General features: G+C 52.2%; 1 protein-coding gene and 1 long non-coding RNA gene across 3 annotated transcripts in view; one reads left to right on the top strand and one right to left on the bottom strand.

Moving 5' to 3' along the window:
• LOC106510640 lies at window positions 466–14,994 on the top strand. The gene is made up of 3 exons (XR_001309282.2): window positions 466–1,958; window positions 3,197–3,292; window positions 11,059–14,994. It is a non-coding gene; the product is annotated as an uncharacterized LOC106510640 (long non-coding RNA).
• The window catches only part of OPRD1 (opioid receptor delta 1), a 51,595-nt gene continuing 47,337 nt past the window's right edge, over window positions 15,151–19,408 (bottom strand). For both annotated transcript variants that reach the window (XM_013999083.2, XM_003356260.5), the window contains exon 3: window positions 15,151–18,896. In XM_013999083.2, the coding sequence (XP_013854537.1) occupies window positions 18,355–18,896 (542 nt within the window). In that variant the 3' untranslated portion in view covers window positions 15,151–18,354. The remainder of the gene's footprint in view (window positions 18,897–19,408) is intronic.

The raw sequence follows: 19,408 nt of genomic DNA, 5'->3' as shown, positions 1-19,408 counted from the left end.
GTATGATGCAATTTTCCACGTGGTGCTACCCCTAAGGGCTGGAAGGGAGACAGGGATTTGGTCATAGGGGACCTAGGGAAGCAACCCTGGCGAGGACACCTGGATGACCTGTCCCACCTGTGTGACCTTGAGTGAGTCACGTCTCTGAATCTTTCCTCAACTATGAATCTTAGAATGTCTTCCTGAGAATTAGCAGTATATGTTAAATGCCAAACACAGGTCTGGCACACAGTGGGTGGCATTCAGTAAATGTGGGCTTTCATTCCCCTTATTCCCATCTTGCCACTCTTTTTTTTTTTTTTTTTTTTTTTTTCAGGGCCTCACACGCAGCGTATGGAGGTTCCCAGCTAGGGGTCCAGTCGGAGCTGTAGCTCCTGGCCTACCAACAGCAATGCCAGATCTCAGCTGCGTCTGGGACCTATGCTACAGCTCAGCTCAGTGGATCTTTAACCCACTGAAGGAGTTCAGGGACAGAACCTGCATCCTCATGGTTACTAGGCAGATTCTTTACCCCTGAGCCATGAGGGCAACTCCTTGCCACTCTTCTCAAAGATTTTCCCCCTCCTGATCCCATCTGATCAGTGCTAAAAGGGGCTTGTGTGGTTACTGGTCCATGTCCCCTCCCCTCTCTACCTTATTCCAGACCTGTGCTCACATACCTCCAATGACAGGAAGCTCACCATCTTCCAGGCAGGCCTCCTTCATTTTAAAAACGTCCTGAAACTTCAAAAGCTCATTCAAAGTTTATGGCCAAATCTGCCCTTTAAGAGTTCTACCCACAGAGAACATACCTAATCCCCTTTCCACTTTGAGGAATCACAGAATCATAGAATCATAGAATTTTTCAGGTTGGAGAGCCATGGAGAGCTAATCCCTTTGGGGACAGATGGGGCAAACTGAAGCCTACTAAGGACAAATGACTTCCTATGACTTCAGTGGTCTTCCAATTAGATGGGCTCTGAAATCAGACTGCCTGGGTCTCAGTCCCCAGCATTGGCACTTACAAGCTGCCTGTCATTAAATGAAATAATCCAGGTAAAATACTAAGAACAGTGCCAGTCTCAGGGTGAGCATCCAAAAAGTGTTAGCATTTATTATGATTATTGATGTTAATGTTATATCAAGGTCATAAATTCATGTTTTGCCCCCCAAATTCACTGAAGCCTCCTCTGAGTCTTGTTGACAGTTTCAGGGCCCTGATCTCTGCCTTCAAGAGGCTCACAATCTAGCAGAGGAGGAGCTGACTCGGTCCCTAGATCTGGGGGTGGCATTCCAACAAAGATGGGCAGACTCTAATGCCCCAGAGAAACTTTAATTCCTTTGATGGAAATCTAAACACTCGAGACCCTTTCAATCCCTAGCCCAGTGGAATCCATAGGGAAAAATGTCACACCCAGGTTCCCAAAGACTATTAGCACACCTTTCACTTGTCCACACGCTCACCTGCCCACCAGATGGTATTGCCCAGTGGTTAGCGTTTGGGATTTGGAGGCAACTGAGTCCAAGCTCTTCATCTTATCAGCTTTGTACCTCTGGGCAAATCACTTTCCCTCTGAATTAATCATAGCCCTAACTTCATGTGGAGCTGTTTCGAAAATTAAATGAGTATGTGAAAATACATATGCAAATACCCAGTAATGGAGCGAGCATTATTTTTTAATTGCTCCCACATGTATTCGTGCACCCAAGAGAGAGCTGGCTGTGAATGCCTTAATTTAGCCTCAGCAAAAGGGGTTTCCCTCCCCCACCCCCATGCCTCCTCTTCGGACTCTCGTCCTCAATCGAAGAGGCGGGGCCAGGAGCATCCCGCAGCGGCCAGACTGGGCTGTTCTAAGGAGCCCCGCAAGCCGGTCCGCCCCGCCTCGTTGATCAGGGCGGGCACTTGGCTCCTCCCCTGTTAGGCAAGAGCAGCCTGTGGGTGACTCAGCAGCGACAACGCCTGCCCCGACCTGATAAGTGTGTGTGCCTGGGAATGTGTGTGTGGTGGGGGTGGCCAGGAAGGGTTCTGTGTTTTTGAGGTCGTGCGTGGGACGTACCTGTGGGAATGTGCTTATGATCTTGATCTTGTGCGTGTGTCTCTTTTCTGTGTATTTGGGGGGAGGGGGGAATCTATGGGTGTGACAGGGTGCCCTCGTTGGTGAGTTTGTACAGAGGGCGTGACTCTCAATGTGTTTGGCTCCCTCTGCCATATAAACAGGTTTCCACCCCGCCTTCCCGCCTCCCTGCCTCCCTCTCCCCCACCTCCCCCAGGCCCTGCCCAGGGCCGTGTCTGCCGAGACAGCTTGGGCTTCTTGTTGAGGTGACTTGTACGCTTGTGTGGGTAAAAGTCACTGGGTTGGGGGGCGGGAGGTGGGTGCTGGGGTGCAGTTGCTCTCACTGCCTGGAGGCCCCCTGCCCTACTGCCTTGCCTGTGAAGTCTCCACCTCCCACCCCAGACTCAGGGAGTCATTCGTTCCCTGAGATATTCGCTTTGGGAGGCCTCCAGAGGCATCACTGTTATTACCTGCATTCTCTCATTTGATCCTATGGGATCCTTAACATGTTCTGAAGGGTGCCTAAGAGCAGAAGTGACAGCCCAGGGTCACACAGCTCAAAAGTAATAGAAGGCATGAAGGTTACAGGCAGAGGGTAGTCTTTTTCCCTAGGTTGAGCGCCCAGTTTGCCTGGGGCCTGTGGGGGACTGATAAGCTGGGGGAGGGGGCAGGGAAACCAACCTGTTTGTGCCTCCCTCTCCTCCTCTGAGTTGCATGGGCCTCCAGCCAAGTCCTTATCCTGCCAGAGCCTGGGCACTGCCCTCAGCTGATGGGGTGATTGGGTTTTGAGTGATAAAGAGGCCAGGAGACAGGCTAGGGGGTTGGGGGGAGGGGGCAGAGCTAATACAGGGAGCATCTGACCAGTCCCCTGCTAAGTCTAGGAGGAGAAGGCTGTCATAAGACCAGGCAAGTGGGAAGCTCAGGCCTGAGATGGGGCGTATGGCTGGAATCTGTTGCAGCTTTGAATCCTGACTCTACTTGGGCAAACGTATGACCTGGCCAGTCATATTTCTCTCCTAGGCTCTCTCCTCATCAGTCCAATGAGGCGCCCCTCCTGCCTGCCTCTCCAGGACATCATGACTCCGGGATATTAGATGGGAAAGCCCTTTGTACACTGCAAGCTGTTCTCCATACATAATGGACGTTTCTGTTGTGATTCACAGCCTCCTACAATGAAGGGCCTAAAGCAACTGAATACCCAGAGACCAGAGAGAGAAAAGGATCGCATCTGAGGGATTAGGGAAGATGGCCTTTAGAAGGTGACCTTCCAGCTAGACTTTTAATTTTTTTTTTTTTTTTTTTTTGTCTTTTTTGTTGTTGTTGCTATTTCTTGGGCCGCTCCCGCGGCATATGGAGGTTCCCAGGCTAGGGGTCTAATCGGAGCTGTAGCCACCGGCCTACGCCAGAGCCACAGCAACGTTGGATCCGAGCCGCGTCTGCAACCTACACCACAGCTCATGGCAACGCCGGATCGTTAACCCACTGAGCAAGGGCAGGGCCCGAACCCGCAACCTCATGGTTCCTAGTCGGATTCGTTAACCACTGCGCCACGACGGAAACTCCCCCCAGCTAGACTTTTAAGGATGAATTTACTACATGGACATGGAAGAGGGCCTTCCAGGTGGAGGGACAGCCTGCACAAAGGCCTGGAAGTAGGGGAGTGAAGGTGTGCTCTGGGAACAGAAAATGGTCTGGTATATTTGGGGCACAGAGTGAATCGTGTGACCAAATAGTGGAAGGCCTTGAATGCCAGGTTTCAACCAGGGCATGTGGTGGGGGAGACGGGAGATACCGACATTCAGGGACAGCCAGGGAGTCTTTGAGGCAAGAGACAGCCAAGTGCTGGCTGGAGGGTGGCAGTCACTTGGGGGCATCTGAGGCAGAGACAGAATTGGTGAGCAGTGGTTCAGGGACACCTTCCAGGGAGGGTCCATTTGATCCTGGAACACATCCCCAGGATGACATCAGCCTGGGCAAGAGGTTGCAGAGTCCCCTCCAAGGGAGAGATGGGGGTTGGCAGGAATGGAAAAAAAGCTGAATCAGATGCCCTAGTTCAGGGAGAGACACATGCATTGGCACAGGGGGTGCCCACCAATAAACATGGAAGGTCTCTGAAACTTCCTGCTGCCCAGGAGGGCCTCTGGCTTGTCAATGTGTGGGAAGGGGCCCAATCCCACCAGGTGAGCCCCTTCCCAGGGAAGGTGCCATCTCTAGGAGCCCTTGCTTAAATAGCAGTGGTTGCCTATGATTGGCTTATTATTACATCTGCCAGGTACTTCACTAACCTCTTCCCAGAATAGAGATCCCATTATTTCATGGACCACAGTGAAAGATCTACAGAGCCAATCACTGGGAAGGCCAGGACTTGAAGGCAGCATTCCCTGTTTCCTGAGAGGGCAGGAAACAGATGATGGAGGTGTTTGGGGAGAAGGCTAAGATTCTGGCTATTTGGAGCAGGGAAATCTGGGAGGAACAGGCACCAGAGAAGGAAAGACGGTGTCTGCCGCCACCTCGCGGTTGAAGAGCCGGTGGGTTGGAGGCGCAGAACCCTGCCCCCAGGCTGCTTAAAGGAAGCTGTGCCAGGGGCCCAGCCCAGGATGGGAGCTGCTTTGGGTGCATGGGGGTCAGCTTCGCAGCAGGGTTTGTGGTGAAAGGTGGACATTCGAGTGAGACTAGATTGCAACTCCAGCTCACCAGGACTCATGAGGCCCCAGGCAAATCTCTTACCCATGTTTCTCAGGTCCTCGCAATGCCTTTCAGAGGATTAAGAGAGATCAGCTTCCCTCCTATAAAGACCCCTCACAGCCTTTACTCATTTTTGCAGTTGGGAAAACTCAAGACCTAGTGGGCAGATTTAGGATTGCGGGACCCAAAGCTTAGTTGGGGGGCTTCTTTTCAAAAAAAGAAGGCAAAGTTAAGGATACAAAATAACAAGAGCTCCCACTATGGCGCAAAGGGATTGGTGGCATCTTGGGAGCGCTGGGACTCGGGTTTGATCTCCAGCCCGACATAGTGGGGTAGGGATCCGGGTTGCTGCAGCCTCAGCTTAGGTCCAGATTTCAGCTGGGATCTGATCCCTGGCCTGGGAGCTCCATATGCTTCAGGGCAGCCCAAAATGAAAAAATCCGGAGTTCCTCTGTGGCTCAGTGGGTTAAAGACCCAGCATTGTCACTGCTACAGCTTGGCTTGCTGCTGTAGCATGTGTTCAATTCTTAGCCCAGGAATTCCCACATGCCAGGGACACAGCCAAAAACAAACCAAAAAAAGAATACAAAATGCCTATAACCACTCAAGGCCAGAGGACACAAGTGGGAAAAAGGGAGATTGGAAAGAGATAGTGATCTTAACCAATCGAAGTTAATGTATTTCACTCTTGCAATTTTTTTTTTCCTGTGCACAGGCGTGTGAAAGTTCCACGGCCAGGAACTGAACTTGTGCCATAGCAATGACAACGCCCAATCCTTAACCACTAGGCCACCAGGGAATTCCTACTTTTGCAAATTTTACAGACATTTATGACCTTAGGAACACAAGGCCAGGGTCCTTCCCAGGGCCTGTGCAATTGCGAGGCCTTGACTGACACATAAACCTCATGGTGAGTCCACCCCTAGACCTGGCCCATGGGAGATTTGGGAATTCTGAAGCCAGGCCAGAAGCTGAGTTCATGTCTCCTACTCCACCCTCACCTCCATGCCCTGTAGGCAAGCCTTTCACCCAGATCTTCCAGAGCTTCCAACCTGGAACTTAGTCCCTACTCACAGTACCTTCTGTGTGGCCACAGCCTAACGGCGGGTTTTTCCAGCCAGGATCGCTGAGGGATCCTCTGTTCCATCCAGTCGAATCCTCCTTTGCCTTCCAGGCTTAGGGGTCCAAGCCCATAAGCCCCAGGAGGCCTTCTTTGCCTGCCCTTGCCTCCCCAGGCAGTGCCCGCACTGCGCTTGGCACTGAGGTCTTTGGTCAGTTCAGAGTTGTTATCTGAGTCCCTGCAGTGTTGTCAATCCAGTGTCACCCAAATGTGGTCAGTCTATATGGACACATCCTGAGCCCCTCTTCTTGCAGCCAGGCCTGGCAGGAATGGAGGGTGGGAGACAGAGAAGAGACTCAGACCCAATCCCAGCCCTCCTAGTCTAGCTCAGTCTGATGGTCAGTAAATGGACTGAGTCTTAAAACTTTTGATTGTAAATCAACTATTCTTTAATTTTTTTTTAAAGTGGAATTCCCATTGTGGCTCAGTGGGTTAAGAACCTGACAAGTGTCCATGAGGATGCAGGTTCGATCCCTGGCCTCTCTCAATAGGCTAAAGATCCCATGTTGCTGTAAGCTGCAGGGTAGGTGGCAAATGTGGCTCAGATCTGGTGTGGCTGTGGCTGTGGTGTAGGCCAGTAGCTACAGCTCCAATTCGACCCCTAGTCTGGGAACTTCCATATGCCGAAGGATATGGCCCTAAAAAGAAAGAAAAAAAAAAGTGCATTTAGAGAAAAAAAAAAAACTTTTAGGCTTAAGAATAACTTAGAAATGGACTAGTCGGTGGAGAGTTCCCGTCACGGCGTAGCAGAAACAAATCCAACTAGGAACCATGAGGTTGCAGGTTCAATCCCTGGCCTGGCTCATCGGGTTAAGGATCTGGAGTTGCTGTGAGCTGTGGTGTAGGTGGCAGACGCAGCTTGGATATGGTGTGGCTGTGGCTGTGTTGTAGGCCAGCAGCTGTAACTATGATTTGACCCCTAGCCTGGGAACCTCCATATGCCGCAGGTGCGGCCCTACAAAGCAAGAAAGCAAGCAAGCAAGAAAGCAAGCAAGCAAGCAAGAAAGAAATGGACTAGTCTGAGGGATTATCAAACACATTTAGCCACAGAAGCTCAGTGTAGGGAACAGAGGGAAGCAGAGCTGTTCTGAGCGAAGCAGTGGGTGTGCTCTCATTCTGGATCCTCCATGCACTCAGCACAGACAGCTGAAGAGAAGCTCCAAGGGGTTCTGGGGGCCCATGGAAGTGGGACAGCAGGAAGGAGCCCTTTTGGAGCCGCATATACTGAATGAGGGCAGAGACTGGGCTTTCGTCTGTTTAACTGCTTGTCCTCAGTCTGACCACAGAGCCTGCCGCCCTGTGCACCATAAATATTAGTTGAATAAATGAACTTGAAGCAGCAGCTCAGGATAGGAGAACATTCTTGGGTGGGGAAATTATCCCTCCAGGTTGACCTCATCCACCTCTGGGCACTTCTGGTCCTCTGGGGGTGGGATCTGGGCTGGGCTTCCTGCAGGTCTTAGTAAAGATTTTCAAGAGTTCCCACTGTGGTGCATGTCACAGGGTGGCCAAAAAAAAAGAAAAAAAGATTTTCAGTTTTGCTTTTTTTTTTTTTTTTTTGGTCTTTTTAGGGCCACACCCACAGCATATGGAGGTTTCCAGGCTAGGGGTCGAATCAGAGCCGTAGCTACTGGCCCACGCCAGAGGCACAGCAATGCTGGATCTTAGCCACGTCTGCGACCTATACCACAGCTCACAGCAATGCTGGATCCTTAACCCACTGAGTTAGGCCAGGAATTGAACCCACAACCTCATGGTTCCTCATCGGATTCATTTCTGCTGCGCCACAATGGGAACTCCAAGATTTTCAGCTTTGCTGCACCTTCCTTCTTTTTCTCTTTGGAGCAATGTCTTAACAATCAGAGGAAGCTGTTGTGTGTCTTTGGGGCAAGTCATTATCCCTCTCTGAGCCTCCAGATCCTCATTTGGTAAAAATACACATTTTAAATTGTTTTTAATTATTCAAATGAAATATTCATTATGACTTTTCATGTGCCAGGCACTGCATAAGGCCCATGGGAATGAGCAAATAAAGGAGGTAACAGAGTTCCCATTGTGGCTCAGTAGATTAAGAACCCAACATAGTGTCCAGGAGGATGCAGGTTCAATCCCTGGCCTCGCTCAGTGGGTTAAGGATCTGGAGTTGCCCCAAGCTGAAGTGCCAGTTGCAAATGTGGCTCAGATCTGGCATGGCCATGGCATAGGCTGGGAGCTGCAGCTCTGATTCATCCCCTAGCCTAGGAACTTCCATATGCCATGAGCGGGGCCCTAAAAAGAAAAAAAAAAAAAGGAGGTAATAGTTTTCAGGGACAGCCGTGCCTGACGTATAGTGGGTAGTCAGTCAGTGATAATTCCCTACACTTACCCAGTGTCTCCCAGCAGAATGTCTCCCTCTCAAGACCCTCTTTCAGGAGCCAGTTCCAGTCCACAACTTCCAGGGATGAGGAGAGGACTGGGCAGGTGGATGAAGTGTAGACAACAGAACAGGAGAAAGGAGTAGGAACCAAATAAAGGTGCATATGCCAAGTATGGCCAGTAGGTGGCAGAGGCATCCGTGGAATGAGCTTTTCCTCCTGCAGATGCACCTCAATTTCTCTCAGACCAAGCCGCCTTCATACAGTGAACACAAGGGTGTGAATAAGTGTTTGGCCTGGTGGGAGGTGTGTGTACAAAGAAGTGTGTGTGCATGCCTGTGGTATGAACGCACCTGTGCATGGGTATGTGAATAATATGTATACAGTGATTCTGGGTGAGAGAACTGAGTGTCACCAGTGTTGTGAAGGGGTGTGTGAGGAGAGGTTTGTGCTCAGTCAGGTGTGTGTGTGTGTGTGGCCTCAGGGTCAGTGTATGTCTATTTGCGAGCAGCTGTGTGGTGCCTGTGGACAGCCCTCCGTGCAGTTCAGCCTGTTACCGTTTTGGGTCTTGAGCCCCTGCAGCCTCCATCAAATCCTGGGGCAAAGCACACAGTTGACATACAATCCATACCCCCTTTCAGAGGGTTCTGGAATCATTGTGAACCCCCTGGGGGGCTCCCCTGAGTAAGGGGATACATTCAAATGTTAATAGAATGGGGAACTATGGGTGATTTTTTTCCGCTTCTTTTCAAGCTTATTCTGTTTCTATAATGAGCATTCTGCATCAACCATCAACATCACTGAAGGGAAAAACCCTTGTTTTTTTTAATTTTAGGGCCACACCCATGGCATATGGAGGTTCCCAGGCTAGCAGCAACCCCAGATCTGAGCCACGTCTGCGACCTACCCCACAGCTCACGGCAACGGCGGATCCTTAACCCACTGAGCGAGGCCAGGGACAGAACTCGAAACCTCATGGTTCCTAGTCGGATTCATTTCCGCTGTGCCACAATGGGAACTCTCCTTCCACCGATCTTTCCTGCCCTCTCCCCCAACCCCTGAGGAGGCAGCTGGGTTCCCCTGCATCTGGGCAGTGTGGTGGGGGCCCAGCAGCCTGCTGAGAGAGAGCTGGTCTTGCCTTGATAGAAAGAGCCCTGATAGCAGCTATGGGACATCCAAGCAGAGCAAACGGTCAGCACAGAACAATCAGAGAAGGCTTCCTGGAGGCAGAGGGAGTAGTGTTGACCTGGAAGTGAGATGGAGTTGGCACCTGCCTGTCCCATTTCTCTGAGGACTGCCTGACCTTGGGCTGGGCCTCAGAAGCCACCTTCCGGTAGAGGGTCCCCCTCTCTCTAAGGGAGTTTGAGGTGGCAGCCAGGCAAGATTGAATCTGGACTCCTAGAATCCTCCACTGGGAAGGAGCATGAGAGGTGATGTGAATTTTCAGGCAACTGGAAGCTACTGCAGGTGAAAAGAAGAGTGTGTTTCCCCATCAATAACAATGTGCCCTCATTACATGCATAGCTGTTGTCTTGTTGGGTCCTCAAGAGAATCCTGGGAAGTTAGTTATAGCGATCATTATCTTATTTTACAGAAGAGGAAAGTGATGCCCAGAGTGGTCCTATCCACGCTTTTCTCAGGGCATACATAAAGGCGAATTAAAAAATCTCTACTATGGAGTTTCTGTTGTGGGACAATGGTAATGAACCCGACTAGTGTCCATGAGGACATGGGTTCAATCCCTGGCCTCGCTCAGTGGGTTAAGGATCTGGTGGTGCCGTGAGCTGTGGTGTCATTTTCAGACACAGCTTGGATCGCGAGTTGCTGTGGCTCTGGTGTAGGCCGGCTGTAGCTCCAATTCAACCCCTAGCCTGGGAACTTCCATATGCCTCAGGAGAGGCCCTAAAAAGACCAAAAACAAAACAAAACAAAACAAAAAACCCTCTACTGTGTGCATATTCACATAAATGCCTCCGTGTTCTGGCACGTGCTTCCCCCTCCCCTCCATCTCCCGCTTCCCCCAGCCCCCTGTCATCCCCTTACCTTCAGAGCTGTTCTTTCCAGCCTCAAGTGGGAGTTGGCTCTGGGCAGAGCTGAGGGGCCTGTGGGAGGGAGGTCTCCTTGACAGGAGCCGCTCTCTGAGTAGAGGGAAGCCACGTGGTCGAATCCCTTCCCACAAGGGGCAGTCTGGTAGCCCTGCCCACCCCACTGCCCACACAGCCTGCAGCCAGGGGGGCGAGATCCTGGGCTGGGTGGGGCATCCACCTGTGCTCATCACTTTGACACTACAGGCCTCAGGTGGGCAGACCACCCAGGGCTTCAGCTCTGGGGCTCTAAAGGGAGGTGGCCCCAGAGGGGAAGAGGAGCTGCATGCCCTGGGGCTCTCTTAAGGCCCTGGTCACACTTGTGAGGAGGCAGATCCCGGCTCAGGAAGTTTCCCTTCTGCAAAGTTATTTATTAACCATCTGGGCCAGCAACTATTTGAGGAGGACACAGGAGGTGGAGGTCTCTGGAGGCCTCAGGCTCTAACTCCTGCCCCCTGGGCTGCTGTGAATGTGAGTGCACACAGAACAGATCTGAAGTTTCTATGGAGAAAGGCAAGGTCATTGCAGGTCTGGTGGGAGGAGCGGGGAGGGGTTAGTGGGAGACCCAAGAGGCATGAGGGCAGGACAGGGCAGAGCTCTGGAGGACAAGGGCCTTAGACAAGGGGGGTGGACCGCTGGGAAGAAGGAGGAGCCAACGTGGAGGTTTGGGGGCCTGGAGGCCAGGGTGGGGCTGGGGCAAGCTCTATGAAGCAGCTCTAGCCGCCTTGTGTGTCTGTGCCTTCCACCTGACGGGCTTCTTCTTCTTCTTCTTTTTTTTTTAGGGCTGCACCTGTGGCATATGGCTGGGGTCCAATCAGAGCTACAGCTGCTGGCCTACACCACAGCCACAGCAATGCAGGATCCAAGCCGTGTCTTCGACCCACACAACAGCTCACAGCAATCCTGGATCCTTAATCCACTGAGTGAGCCCAGGGATGGAATCCGCATCCTTATGGATACTAGTCGCGTTTGCTACCACCGCGCCAAAATAGGAACTCCTGGATGGGTTTCCGAAGGACAGTTTCATCTCCTCCAAGACAGGTCCTGAGGGGAGGGCCACACTTCCCACTCAGTGTGAGCCAACAGGTCTATGTCACCCTCCAGACTGGGGGTCCCCTCATGAGGGGACCACAGAGGATGAGCGAAAGAAACAGTGAGAGATGAGGACACTGAGAACAGAGCTCACTTTATTGGGAAAAGAGAAAGTTGGGTCCTTGGTCTCAAAACAGGACCTGGAAGAGGCAAAAGCCAGGTGTTTGAATCAAGCGTCATTTGAACATGCCCGCCTCCCTCACCTCCCAAGTGGGGCAGCTCCAGTTACAAGCACCAGCGGCCCCCGCCCCCCAACCCCAGGCTGTGTTACCAATGGACATCTGTTTCTGGGATCAAGGAACGTGAGGGAAATGTCTCCTTCTCTCCCAGCATGGCAGTGCCCTCAGAACCCATCAGCTCCTACCTCTAACCCTCCATTGCACAGAGGCCCAGAAAGGGACAGAACCCTGCCCAGAGGCACACAGTCAGCAAGTGCAGGATGGAGAGTCAAACCCGCATTCCTGTCTCCTGGCTTGGGACTCATTCCAAGAGAAGATTCTAGAAGATGGGCCCCATCAAATGGGTATCACCTGCCCTGACACTCGCCAAGAGACTCCATCCCCATGACTCATAGGTGCAAGCCAGAAGACGCAGGCCAGTGCCACCTGGGGACCTCCTAGGGTGGGCCCCTGGGAGGGCGGTGCTGCTGAGGACAAAAGGGACAGCTATGGGGAAGGTGCTTGGGAAGAAGACATCCTCTTGAAATTTGCTTCTCTGATGAGTGCAATCCTACCTTCTGAAATCCAAGATGGTTAAAAAGCAAAGTCCTTCGCTCCTGACCCATCTACAGCATCCAGAGACGGCCATCAGAGCAGCAATAACCTAGAATGTTAGATAATGTCAAAAAGCTCCATTTGGAGTTCCTGCTGTGATGCAATGGGATCAGCAGTGTCTCTGCAGCACCAGCATGCGGTTCAATCCCCAGCCTGGCAGTGGGTTAAAGCAGGTGTTGCCACAGCTGCAGCAGCGTAGGTCTGCAACTGCAGCTTGGATCCAGTCCCTAGCCCGGGAAATCCCTATGCCGTAGAGTGGCCAAACACGGGAAAAAAAAGCTCCACTTGTCGAGCACTTATATGCACCAGGCACCTCATTGATCCACTTGGTGGATTAACTGCCTTGTGCCAGTTGCAGCATCAGTTGCTGGGAAATTTGTGAGACTAAAACAGACATGATCCTTCACTCATAGCTTCTTTGTAAGTCTTCACAACTTCTTGGTAGGCATGGTCCCCCATGATTAAGGAAATGGGCTCACAGAGTGAGGTGATTTCCCAAGGTTACACAGCAAAGACATGGCAAGCAGTCAAAAAAATCACAGAACAAGCTGGCCTTCCAAGACACAGAGGGACTAGATGGGAGAGGGACCTGCCAAAGTCACAGCAGTTTCTTGAGTGGCTGGCACCTGCCCCTGCTACAAAGGTGATGAGAAACAGAGCTGGCAGGGAGCATGCTCAGTCCACACCTGTGAGCTAGACACAGGAATCCCCACAGTGCCCCCGCGTAATCACAGAATGTCCTCTTGGGAGCCAGGAGGAGGTAAGCAGAGGAAGTGAACTTGATGGAACCAAGATGGGATTCTAGCTGGCCCAGCCATGGACAAGCTGTGTGGCCTTGGGAAAATCATTCCCCTCTCTGAGCCTCAGTTTCCTCATCTGTAAAATAGGGGTAATAATAATGCCTACTTCACAGTCATGTGGTGAAGATGAAATGTTACCCCATGTAAAGTGCCTGGAACCAGGAAGGGCCCTGTGTGCCATCTGTATTATCTATTATAATGACACTGGCCTCTCACTGAGATCTGCATCTGGGGAGGGCTCTGCACAGGTGGGGCTCATGGCAAGTGGTGCTGATGGAGCCAGAACCTTAGCAAGCCCCCAGCCCAGCTCGCCACTCTGTCAGGAAGTCCATCCTGAAGACACCTCACCAGCCCCTCTCTGGCCCTCATTTTGAATTTCCAAGCTGCCTGACCCCAGGACCAGCCTGCTATTCTAGTCCCTGCTCTCCCAACACCTGCAAGCTCAGAGTAGGGGGGCGGGGTCCAGGTCCTGACCCTCTGCCGTCACCCCCCTACACATACCAGCTCCCAGCACTAGGTGCTCAGTGCCCAGAAATGAAATAAAGGAAGAAATGATGATGAGTAAGTAAGTGATGAGAAAAGGGGTGTGTGTGTGTGTTTAAGTGCTGGAGCCAGGATCGGGGGGAATCACTTCATAGGGGTTTTAGAGCCTCAAAGGTGCTCCCTGCCTGGATCTGCAGTGGTTGCAAGGCTGAGGATCTGCAGCTGATGACAGAGGGGCTGGTCTTCAGGCAGAGGCCCCGCAGGGGCCCAACCTGTGTTATTGCTCCTCCAAGTTCTCTCAGGACATAGTGACTCCACCTTGTGGAACATTTCAAATTCCACCTCAAGCAAACCTCTTTAGACAGCAGCCTCTGGCACCCCCATTACTATTGCAGAATAACCTTATATCAGGGCCCCCTATGTGCCAGGCAGAATCTCTAGGCCTCAGAGAGGGTGCTTGGAAACAAAGTGACTTGCTTAAGATCACATTGCCAGTAAGTGGACAGGAATCTAGCAAAATCAGGATACTCACTAGAAACTGAGCATCATATTAGAGACTGACTCATTCCCTCACCGTAAATCTAGGAGGAAACAGGAGTTCCCATTGTGGCTCAACCGAAACAAATCTGACTAGTATCCATGAGGATGCAGGTTCAATTCCTGGCTTCGATCAGTGGGTCAAGGATCCAGTGTTGCCGTGAGCTGTGGTGTAGGTTGCAGATGCAGCTTGGATCTGGCATTGCTGTGGCTGTGGCGAGAGCCAGCGACTGCAGCTCTGATTCAACTCCTAGCCTGGGAACTTCCATGTGCCATGGTGTGGCCCTAAAAAAGACCAAAAGAAAAGAAAAATCTAGGAGGAAACAGAAGCTCAGAGAGGGTAAAACCTTGCCAAGGTCACACACCCAACCAGTTAGCATCAGAAGTGAGAGTTGAATCCATTGTTGGGGCTCCCCAGGCCATGCAGAAAAGTGAACCTGAGGGCTCTGGTTTACTCCCATCACCCTCCTGCCCTCCCCACCCAGCCTCTCTTACATGACACTTGACATTATCCATCACTCCCTCCCCCTGGGAACGCCCTCCTCCTCCAGTTTCCATGGCAGCACATTCTCCCCATCCTCCTCTTGTTTCTCTGGCAGCTTCACATCTCCAACAGTGGCTCCTGAGCCTACAAAGCAGGGGGGTCCCCAGGCTTGGTCCCACATCTCGTCTCCCTCCATCGCTACCTCCAAAAGCTCATCTCCTTTTCCCTCTAGATCTCTAACTATCACTTTGCACTGCCGCTCCACTTTTAAGTAATAAAAAGCTCTTACCAAGTTCCTGTTGTGGCTTATCAGTAACGTAGCCGACTAGTACCCAAGAGGATGTGGGTTCAAGCCCTGGCCTTGCTCAGTGGATTAAGGATCACTGGCATTGCTGTGAGCTGTGATGTAGGTTGCAGACAGGCCTCGGATCTGGCATTGCTGTGGCTGCGGTGTGGGCCGACTGCTGTAGCTACGATTGGCCCCCTAGCCTGGGAACTTTCATAGCATAGGTGCATCCCTAAAGAGACAAAAAAAAAAAAAAAAAAAAAGCTCTTTCCACATGCTAAGAGCTTACTTATGTGCTGGGTCCTACACATGCATTAACTTATTAAATCCTCAAAACAACCCCAAGAAGCTATTCTACAGATGAGAAAACTGAGGTACAGAGAGGGAAAGCCAAGATCTGACTCCTGCCTTAACTACTATTTCTATTAGAAGAAGAGATCATCTTGAAACCAGAGGCAAAAACTGTCCTCCCACCTCTTGAAAAAAGAGGAGTAGAAATTCTGGAGGAAACCAGACCCGCTCTACCACTTTGAGAGCCCTGTGATGATCTAGAATTACACTGTCAATTTGGAGCTTTAAAATGCATCATGCACAATACACTTTGAAACATGAAAATTTGGAGAGCTTCAGGAGAAACAAAAGTTCACAGAAAATTGCCCTTTTCCCTCAGATTTCCCCACTCAGTTTTAAGTCTTCAAAACCCTCCTCCCAGGGTACCAGCTACTGAGGCTCTTCTATTTCAATGATGCCTGAGGTTCACTGGAAACTTGGGCTATGGAGTTCCACTGACTTGAGTTCTAACGGGTTCTGTGACTTAGGGGTAAGTGGCTTGACCTTTCTGAGCCTGACTTCTTGTCTAAACTTAGGGCAATACTACTTGCCCCACTGGGCTGGCATGGAGATCAAAGGGATACTGTTCAGCAAGCACTTGGCATGGGGCCTGGCACACAGAAGCATTAGGCTAAGCCCTATGTTCCAGCAGCGCATAGCTTCTTGCGTTTGCCAGGCACTTGAAATTGCCCTGCTTTTGCACACACTCTTCTTTCTTCTTGGCAGCCAACTTCATCATCCTCCAAGGCCCTCTGGCCCTTTCCACCTCTTCCAGAATTGCTACAAAGATGGATTTCAGTAAAAAGCTAGAAAAGGCACTTGCCTGTGACACCCCCACCCAGCCAGGAGCTCCCTGTCACTGCGTGCGTCACACTGAGATGCAGTGATCTGTTTATGCTTTGGTCCCAGCACAGGTTTGAACGTTCTGAGGGCAGGGCCCTATCTGGCTCATTTCATGTGAAGTGGATTTCCATATGTTTGCTCTACCTTAAATGCACATGGTCTGGACCCGGCCCCTGCCAACTCCAAGACAGATTTATATAGAGAAATGGTAAACAGCAAGCAGATCTGTTATACCCCCAGGAGATGGCACTGAGTGGATCTGGAGCAGCCTCCAGACAGGCCTGTCCCGGGAGGAGCTGAAGGAGACACAGTCTTTGTAAGGAGAATACAGTTCTGGCTCCAATGTCACCTCCTTCAGCAGTCCTCCCCAGTTCCTAAATAGTCCTCTTTCTATGACATCTCCACAAGGCATTAGCAGAAGGGGCCCCAAGTGATAAACAAGTGTCCAGGAGGTGCCCCCTCCTTGCTGACACTCCCCCATCCAGACACAGAGGTCTCTACAGTCACAGGCTCCATTTGGATGGTGATGGTGATCTAGGTGTGCTGGGACCCTAAACCTCGGTTGCTTAGCAGCCTGGATGCCCACATCTTCCAGGGTTCTAGTGCAGCCATTTCCTGAAGGAAGGGAATTCCCAGATCTGGTGCTTCCAGGACCCTCATCCCGGGGAGGGGGGGGGTTGTCCACTAAGGGCATGTGCCCTAATGTGCCCAAAGCTCACCTTGGTTCCTAAGTCCCCAACCCCCTGAATGCTAACTCAGCCCCCTGCTGGAGTGACAGCCTCCTAGACAGGGAAAAAACTTTTGTTCCAAGGAAATGACTGTCAAAAGGAGAAAAGGTGTCTTTTTTTTTTTTCTGTTTGAGATGAAGACGTCAATTTCTTTCCATCTGTCCCAAAAAGGGAAGAAAATTAAATTTGTTTTTACAAAGATGTCAGCACACTGCTTCAATAGGGAGTCAGGGGTGTGTGACAGAGAGAGGCGGGGGATGGGGGGGATGAACCACACAAGAGGCACAGGAAACAAGCCAGACCCTGATCCTGGGGGAAGCCAAGATCTGGGAATGGTTGAATAAATTGCCAAACTAAGAGAAAAACTTCTATGCCTAGCTCTGGTGGACCTCACCCTCAGCACTCGAGCAAGTGGGGGACCTGAGGACCCTGGGGAGCGGGAGAGAGACGGAAGAACACACTGATGCTGGCATTTTGCTTATAAACCCCACCCCCCACTCCACCCCCACCCCATTCCTTCAAAGTCAGGTCCTGGGGTGGGATGCAGTTCCAGTTCCCTGGATGTACTGGGTGCAGCCAGATGTTAGAGAAGGGAGAGAGGACTTCCTGGTGGTTCTTATCAAGAGGCCAGAGATTGAGAGGAGGAAAATTCCACTCCAATGCTTCAGATCCCCCCACCCAGTCCCAGGGCCACCAACACTCATGGAGCTCTAACTAGTGTGGACCTCTGTCCCCCAGCACCAAGGCCAGAGAAAATGGGGTCATGAGGACCCCCCAAAGCATCTGCCCTCCAGCTTGAGGACCTAACCTCAAAACAGATGCCCCCTATTAGCCCTTGGCACAGAGACAGACAAGCAGTTCTGGTTTGGGGTTTTGGACCCACAGGTCCCCCCTTACTCCTCCCTATTAGGGATCCCACACCATCTGAGGCCCTGTCCCACTACCCCACCCTGGAGCCTTTGGCCCTGCTCCACTGCCCCATCCCAAGCCTCACTGGGACACTGTGCTGGGGACACTCCTTGGATGCTGGGCATCTCTACCATTCCAGGGAAACTGGAGAGAGAAAGTATATTGTTTCTCTCCATATTATTTTCTCTTTATAAAGATGTCAAGCTGGGCCTGGACCTTGGCAGGCCTTGACTCTGTCATGACCTCCTGGCTGGGACTCTACCCCAAGCTGAGGCCCCTCTCCGCAAAGAGGCCCCATCTCATGGCCCAAGGTTGAGCTGTCGCCGCAGCTTCTTGTCCTGTCCTTCCCAGTCACCCCAAGGAGGCCCCTCCCCACCACGCAGAGACCCAGTCTTCCCCCTCAATTCCACCTTCCTCATCATTGCCTGTCCGGGTCCTGGGCCGGTCTCAGGCCAGACCCCGCTGCCCCCACAAGCCTGGCTTCAATTAGAACTCATGGCCCTCTCAAGGTTGAGACCCCACCCCCATCTAAGGGGCCCGGTTTAGCCGCCCGGTTCTAGAGCGGCAGGTCCCGTTCCCCTGGGCTCGCTAACTCCCCCAACACAACCCAAGGCCGTTGACCTTGCGCTCAGCCTAGAAGCACTCCCACCTTCTTCCTGCCCCCTGCCAGCCCCAGACCAAAGGTCCACCCCACGGAAGGGGCCTCATCCCCATCCAGCTGTCCCCTTCCGCGTCGTGGCCCCCGCCCCCAGGAGAACTTGGCGTGCCACAGGGTTACTCTGGAGGGGCGCACGGCGGGCCTGCCCGGCCGGGTCAGGCAGCAGCGCCACCGCCGGGGCCGTCAGACGGGGTGCAGGCGGTGACCCGTTCGCGGGCAGTGGCTTCGCGGGCGCGACTGAAGCTGCTGGGTTCCGGACGGCTGCAGGGCGTGCGGCAGAGCTGGCGGAAGCAGCGCTTGAAGTTCTCGTCCAGGAAGGCGTAGAGCACGGGGTTGAGGCTGCTGTTGGCATAGCCGAGCGCGATGCACAGGTGCAGCGCGGCCACCACGAGCGGGTCACGGCGGTCGATGTCCACCAGCGTCCAGACGATGACGAAGATGTGGATGGGAGCCCAGCACACTACGAAGGCTCCCACCACCACCAGCACCATGCGCGTGATGCGCCGGAGGCTGCGGTCCTTCTCCTTGGAACCTGACAGCAGGCGCACGCTGCGCAGCCGCAGCAGCATAAGGCCGTAGCACACGGTGATGACGAGGATGGGCACGACGAAGGCGAAGAGGAACACACAGATCTTGGTCACCGTGTCCCAATACCAGCTGGGGCTGGGGAACTGGAGCATGCACACCACTGCCCCGTCTGGGCCAGGGAAACAAGCAAAGATAGACAGGATGAGGGCCTTATGGGTCTAAGGATCTTGCCTCCCTGCTCGCCCACCCTTCTCCCCTTGGTCAAGCTCCACTGCCTCCTCCTGGCCTTTGCTCCAGGGGATTTTTTACCTGGAATGTCCTCCTTCTCTTCCGTACTTGGTGACCTCCTACTCATCCTTCAAGACCCCAGCAGGATTGGCCCCAATCTAGGAAGTCTGCTTACTGTATTCTCTCCTGGTACTTTTATATGCCTCTAAGTCCATGGGAAGCAGTGATGCTATAATTTTGCCCAAGCCTACTAGATGCTATTCATTATAATTACTCAAAGCACTCCACACATTTCCAGAGTAGCTCCAGTGGAGACAATACTGCTATGACTGACTTAGAGCATGAGTTAAGAGCAGGACTCAGGCCCTGCTAACTGTGTAATGTGGCCTTGGGCAAATTATTCAATCACTAGGAGAGCTTCCATAATGTGAGACTACTAACGGTACCTAAACT

Source organism: Sus scrofa, chromosome 6, assembly GCF_000003025.6.
Source record: "Sus scrofa isolate TJ Tabasco breed Duroc chromosome 6, Sscrofa11.1, whole genome shotgun sequence".
NCBI classification, from domain to species: Eukaryota; Metazoa; Chordata; class Mammalia; order Artiodactyla; family Suidae; genus Sus; species Sus scrofa.
Note: the sequence above shows the minus strand (reverse complement) of the source record. Positions and strands in the feature narration are given on the sequence as shown.